This window comes from Macrobrachium nipponense, chromosome 35, assembly GCF_015104395.2.
Source record: "Macrobrachium nipponense isolate FS-2020 chromosome 35, ASM1510439v2, whole genome shotgun sequence".
NCBI lineage: Eukaryota > Metazoa > Arthropoda > Malacostraca > Decapoda > Palaemonidae > Macrobrachium > Macrobrachium nipponense.
In genome coordinates this window covers 48,025,869-48,033,368 of record NC_061096.1, presented here as the reverse complement: position 1 = coordinate 48,033,368, position 7,500 = coordinate 48,025,869, and the positions used below count along the sequence as shown (strand labels likewise).

General features: G+C 32.7%; 1 protein-coding gene across 1 annotated transcript in view; it reads left to right on the top strand.

Moving 5' to 3' along the window:
* Positions 1–7,500, top strand: part of LOC135208747 (neuroligin-4, X-linked-like) — a 97,422-nt gene that overhangs the window by 80,746 nt on the left and 9,176 nt on the right. The window contains exon 9 of the mRNA XM_064241244.1: positions 1,979–2,103. Within this exon, the coding sequence (XP_064097314.1) occupies positions 1,979–2,103 (125 nt within the window). The remainder of the gene's footprint in view (positions 1–1,978; positions 2,104–7,500) is intronic.

Genomic DNA, 7,500 nt, shown 5'->3' with positions numbered 1-7,500 from the left:
GAATAATCCAAGGATGTTAATCATTACCAAATATTTCACAGGTTTTATAATGCATAAGGAAGACTGCTGTATTTATTATTTATTGTTGATTATGTTATGGATCTAAATTGTGTTTTGTAATTATTTTTCTTTGGAAATCTACTATAATATATATATATATATATATATATATATATCTATATATATATAATATATATATATTATTTATATATAGTAGATTTCCAAAGAAAAATAATTACAAAACACAATTTAGATCCATAACATAATCAACAATAAATAATAAATACAGTAGCCTTCTTTATGCATTATAAAACCTGTGAAATATTTGGTAATGATTAACATCCTTGAAATATTCGTACTGGACACTCACAAAAGTAATGATCGCTATTAAGTGAAGCATGACGAATTGTTTATCTTCTTTTGTGGTGGTTAGGAGGAGGTAGGGAGGGGGGAGGTGGTTTAGAGAGGCCTGGTACGAGGGTAGGGTGGGTGTAAGGGACCTCAGTATCCCAGGTATAATTCCACTTTGATGCATCTGACAATCAGACCAATTTCAGTATTGCATTGTCCATTAATTATATATCCTGCACCTCACTGATGAAGACCTAACGAGGGCTTTGTTAAATGAAAGACTGTCGATTTTTAAGTTTCTAATGAAGCATGAATTCATCATACATTTTTGCCTTTGTTAAAGTATGTGGCTTTTTGCTCCGATATAATGAAATGAAATCAAACAGAGATTTATACTGAAACAGTAACTAGATCATTCACAGTATAAATTTATTATATTGTGACAGAAAGGAAGGATATTAAAAAGTATCAACTCTAATATATGCCAAACGTAGAGAAGGACAAAGTGAATGGTGGCCTTTTTAGACTAATAAGCATAAAATATATAAAATAGTTTAGATGTGTACTTGAATTCGACCATTTTTTTATGGCACTTCCGAAAAACTAAACCGAGAACGCTTCACACAACTTTTATTATGAAATTTCTTATAAGAGAGCAAAATACTCATCCGCCATGCCCAGTTAATTATTTGCATCTTTTCGAAATTTTATTATTTAATAATATTTCTTCCCGCACCTAGCATTATCGTCATTCATTTATATTTTTTCGTAAATAAATAGATATCATTCTTAAATGAAAGCTTTCTCCTTATTGTATCCTTGCTATTCCGAAAGATAATTATTAACGGCCATCATGTATTCTAGATACCAGCTGATTTTGACAGATAGAACAGAAAACAATGGTCTAGAAGTCAGCTGATTTTGATTGGTATACCAGAATAAAAAATATAACTAGCAATATAATACTGTGCCATGAATTACATTTATAGAAATAATTGTAAAAACTATTGAAAGAAATGACATTATAATTATATCAAATTTTACAATGAATAATCACATTAAATAGAACTTCCTGGTTGTAAAAATTCTTTGATGAATAACCAAAATGAAGACTTATTGATTGACATAAGGAACTGTGGTTGCTGACAGATGTTTTGACTTTCGACAGAAAAGAGTTATCAACGAGTTAATAAACATATTTCGATGGCAGTCCAGATGACTGATTATATGTATGTATAAACACATGTATAATATATGTATGTATGTATGTATGTATGTATGTATCAGCGAATATCACAAGAAAATGACTGGCAGAAGATCAGTATCAGTATCCCGTGTTTATCCACGCATCGTGAATGAACATGGGAAAGCACTTGGTACTGAGCTGCCTGTCATGTTCCTGTAGTATTCGCTTATATAATGAAGCCACGTGCATCTACTATGATTTGTTAAGCATATATACTTATAAAAATATATATATTCTAATACTTTGAAAATAATTTAGTCCACTTTAGTTTAGAAGTTATATCTAATCTAAGAACGCAATCATCCATTAATTCCTTTCTTCCCAAACTAATATTATTTAAACTTCTCTCACTCTCTCTCTTTCTCTCTCCCTTTTCTGCAGGAATCCTAACGAAGGAGGGGCAGGAGGAACAGAAGAAACTCTGGGTCCTTTGAGAGAAAAGAGCAAATATAGGACCCAGGACTGGTCGGGCTATGACCCAATATACAGGAGATATCTGGAATTAGGTATGTGAAAAATGAGTCCATATCTCTCTACTTTCCGTGAAGTTTTTCCTCTTCTTTTTAATAAATCTGGAAAGGACGAGCACACTAAATCAAAGGACATGAGATTAAGTAATAGATGTTCGCTTTGATATTAACCTAAGGGTAGGTTCTATAATTATTTTTTATTTGGTGATGTTGAAGGAATAATATATATATCTGAATGTTGGTTTAGAAAGGATATCTTCAAATTGTTTTTCTGTGCTACATGCATACATACATACACACACATGTATATAATTATTTTGGAATATCTGTACAGTATTTCTCAATAGTTCATCATAATATTACACTGGACATTTCATTATACTTTTGCTCATTTCCTCATACTTATAGTTTGCATCACTTTGCAGTTTTGATAGAATATAAATACGTATGATCGAAACATACGAGAGAGAGAGAGAGAGAGAGAGAGAGAGAGAGAGAGAGAGAGAGAGAGAGAGTCTATTTTTTTTTATTTTTTCTAAGAATATTCTAACAGAGCTTGGAAAAGGAAGGAAGGAGAGAGAGAGAGAGAGAGAGAGAGAGAGAGAGAGAGAGAGAGGGTCTATTTTTTTATCTAAGAATATTTCTACCAGAGCTTGGAAAAGGAAGGAGAGAGAGAGAGAGAGAGAGAGAGAGAGAGAGAGAGAGAGAGAGAGAGTCTATTTCTTGATCTGAGAATATTTCTACCAGAGCTTGGAAAAGGAAGGAGAGGAGAGAGAGAGAGAGAGAGAGAGTCTATTTCTTGATCTGAGAATATTTCTACCAGAGCTTGGAGGAAGGGGGGGGAGAGAGAGAGAGAGAGAGAGAGAGAGAGAGAGAGAGAGAGAGAGAGAGAGAGAGAGAGGGTCTATTTTTTTATCTGAGAATATTTCTAACAGAGCTTGGAAAAGGAAGGAGAGAGAGAGAGAGAGAGAGAGAGAGAGAGAGAGAGAGAGAGAGAGAGAGAGAGAGAGAGAGAGAGAGAGAGTACCAAGAAAGAAATCCTGAAGACTCCTTGTCGAGAGATGAAATGTGAGGCCTTCAAGCCCACTGAGTCTTGCCACATCTTTTGTAAGTTTGCCCATTCCGGCCGCCTTTGTTTTGTCCACAATGGCGTTGGAGAATCCCTCAGTGTTTTATGCTAATCCGGCTGGTACACCCCCAAAAGAATCTCTCTGTTTCAAAAAATAAAAAGGACGAAAAAACAAAAGGTTGTGATTTTAAGTTGATCTTAAAGTTGTTACTTGAAAGCCTTCATACGCCTTGGTTCATTGTTTGTGGGTTGATAATGAATTTGAGTTATAATGTAACTCAGGAGGAATAAAAAAGGACTTGTGCGAAATTTACGAATTTGTTGCAGCAAGAATAATGAAATACATAAAATCTAATAAAACATAACAAAATTACGAATTCGTTGGAGCACAAGGGAATAAAATACATGAGCTGAAATGGAAATAAACAAATTAAATAAATTTCTGAAATATACAAAAGGTCGTGGAAGATAATTACGAATTCACAGGAGCACGGAGGAATAAAATATATAAACCGGAAGGGAAAGGTTAAAGAAACAAAATAATTAAATTTAGGAAATATAAAAGAGAACGCGGGATGGATTTACGAATTCACAGGAGCAAGAATGAATAAAATATATAAATTGGAAGGTAAAGACACAAAAAATTGAATTTTAGGAAATAAGAAAAAAAGAAAGCGGGAGAAATTGACGAACGAATTGAAGCCCGAATCAATCTACCGATAATAATAATGAAATCAAATAAACGAACTGAAAATAAGCAAAATACTCAATTTGAATAACTCAAGATGCTTGATGTATGTATGTATGTATGTATATGTATGTATGTATGTATGTATGTATGGATAGAGGGTGTTTCGGAATTATAGACCCCTCCCCATCTACAGCATAAACTAAAATTGATATGGACAAAAACAAAAGTAATTCAGAACAGGTATTTATTTAAGCTTCTCTCTGAGTATTTAATATTTAGTGTTGCCTTCTTCTGCTTGTACCACAGCCTGCATTTTTGAGGGGTATGATTTCAGCAAATCGCAAAAAAGCTGAGACTCAAACTCCATTTCCCTGAGCACTTCGGTCACCTCTCTTCGCAGTTCGTCAAGGCTTAGTATACCATCATAGTTCACTGTGTGCGCTTCAACACGATCCTTTAAGATACTACCAATGTTTTCGCACACATAATGGTCAGGGGAGCTACCTGGAAATTCACTTGACGAGAGAAATCGATACCACTGTTTCGAAGCATCTCTTGAGTCTGAAAAGCCTTGAAACATAATGCCTTAGGCAAAAATGTGACTTCTTCAACAGATAACACATTTTCAGGATCTTTGAGGAAAGGAAATACTCCACCAGTAAGCACAGTTTCTCTGAAGTATTCACCATTCCATAACTGTCCTCTTTCTTTGATGATCCACATTAACCGTTTGGCTGTGAAACAGAGAAAAATTCCCAAACATTCAGGAAATTTCACAACTTGGCGATAGCGCACATCATTGCTGATATCATCCAACTTTGCAGCCCAAACGATGTCCTTTTTTATTTGGCTTCCTGACTGTGTAAATGAAGATTTCATCTGATGCGGCAACATGGAGAAAGCCATAACATAAGATGGCTTGATACCATTTTTTCAACTCACGATATACAATACTATAACTTCTTCTTTCCCCTTTTTATTTCTAGTTCAAGCGCCAATTTACATAAAAACTTTCTTGGTCTACCCAGTGCCTCAGCTATGATATCTTTTGACTCCTGAGAAAGGACTTCAGGCTTTCCAAATTTCTCACTCTTTTCGCGATGACAGTCATATGGATTTTTGTTCCAGTTTCTTTAACAAAGGATTCATCTCTTTTAATGTATTTAGCTATCCGAATTCGGTCAATCCATCTGATTTCCTCCGAGTGTTAGCCATGGCTGTATCTAACTCCGTCACTCAGTCTGAAAACACAAGAAATGTAAAATGAAAAATAGCTTAATAGAAACTTAAGATAATGTACTTGGAGATAGGCTATAGCAGAAAACTTCATAACTTTCCATTTGTTCTGTGGGTATATATTATATATATATATATATATATATATATATATATATATATATATATATATATATATATATATATATCATATCACTACAGTCACATAAGTAAAACCGTCATTAATTAAATACGACATCGTGTTGCTTGTTGGGTAAACATGACGGAATACGTGCTATGAACTAATGTCATTTTGTGATTGGAATTTTCCCTTCGAGTTCATGTAATATGAGTATAGTAAGCTAAGTTAAAAGGCTTTTTCATGATGTTAAAACAATTAAAATACTGTGTAATGGATTTTGTTCATATTACTTCCCTGTTCAGCTAAAACTGTTTTTATTCAAAAATATCAATTCGAGTATTATGAAAGTAGGTTTAAGTTACACTTCTAATGCAGTGCGGTTTTTTATCACTTAAATAATTATCTGATGAAGGTGTTACTGAACTAGGTTAGGTAGTCCCCACGTATTTTTATTTTTTGTATTTTTTACACGTCACGCCAATGTGAAAGCACATGACTTAAGGTATAATCAAAAGTTTTCATTCCAAAATGTCTATAACAAAATATATGAACACATATTATCTATTCACTAACCGTTTTGCATATGAATCAGGTTACGAAAGTGTATCAGGAATTCGTTTTATTCTGCGTAAAGAATGAATTTTAAAATCTTTCTTTTATTAAGTTAAAAAAGATTGAAATGACACTTACTATAAGTCAAAGGCCAAACCAGCAAAAGGAGTGACGAAATATGTAGATGAACCAAGAAAAATAACTCACAATAAAATAGACTAAATTTCTACAAATAAAGACGTAAAATATATAGGACTTGTATCTATATATATATATATATATATATATATATATATATATATATATATATATATATATATATATATATAGTCAAAGTTAAAGCAAAATGTAATCTTCACTATAAGATTCTAAGAGAAGTTAAATGTATATAAAATTTTTAAACGATAAAGATGAATGTAATCTTCACTACAAGACACTTTGAGAACTTGAATATATAAATTTTGTAAGATATAAAAGAAAAATATAATCTTCACTACAAGATTCTAAGAGAAGTTGAATGTATAAATTTTGTAAGAAATAAAAGAAAAATATAATCTTCACTACAAAATTCTGAGGAAAGTTGAAGGTATAAATTTTGAAAGAGATAAAAGAAAAATATAATCTTCACTACAGGATTCTAAGATAAGTTCAATGTAAAATTTTTACAAACAAGAGATAATAAAAGAACATTTAAATAAAAATGAAAGAACGTTTAAATAAAAAGGAGATTATTTTCACTTTATGGATGCACACAAAAAAACCCTTTATCTCACTCACAAGGAATGCAGGGAAATGGGTTGTTTTTCCCCAAATAAACAAAGTGTCCATGATTCAGTTCTGGAGGTCACGAGAACGAATCGATTACGTGTGGCCGATTGATTGGTAGGAGAGAGACTGCAGGTGGAACGAGGTAGTTGGAAATATAAAGCATACGTGTGATTTTGTTTATTGCTGAATGTAGCATAGGTGTGATTTTACTTTTGCTGAATGTTCCATTGGTATGAGTTTAGTTATTGTTTCTTTAGTGTGTTGGTGGTATGATATTATAGGTACAAGAGGATATGATGTTACAAATGGAATTCAATGTACGTTAAAATAAACTTTCCCTCTCTCTCTCTCTCTCTCTCTCTCTCTCTCTCTCTCTCTCTCTCTCTCTTGAAAATTTAAGAGATTTTTTCATAATTCTTTCCTGAGAATTTAATTCAAACCGTAAGAAACACTCAATTTGTAACAAATTTCCTCAAAAAAAAAAAAACTTTGAAATTCGTCAGGCTATTTCACGATACCAATCCTTTTGCACTAGGCTGAACAACAATAATATTAAGAATATTAGCAGTGTTAGCAATTATCGTTAATGGCAGATACATTAAGCTTTAATCAAAAGAAAACGTTATACCTCTCATTCTGTGACTAGATGACCTCAGGTTTCCTTTGTATTGGGGTAAACACTGATTGCCATCTCCCCAACAAAAGAACCTAATGTCATTTATAAATAGCTATGACCAAGAATAAGTTTTGGTGATAACGCCATTATTATTCTGATAATTATTTCCCCTAATGAGAATGTTTTCAGTCTGTTATGATTATCTGATAGTTGTCAATTGTCTGTTGGAATAAAGGAATATTGCAGTTTTTTTTGGAGACTCGTTATATTCCAGAGAACAATTGATTCCTGCTTGGGTGTTCAACAGAGGCTAAATTTGCACCCGGGAATTGTTTGAAGTTATCAACGCTGATGATGTGTTAATGAAAGAAAATGAAAAT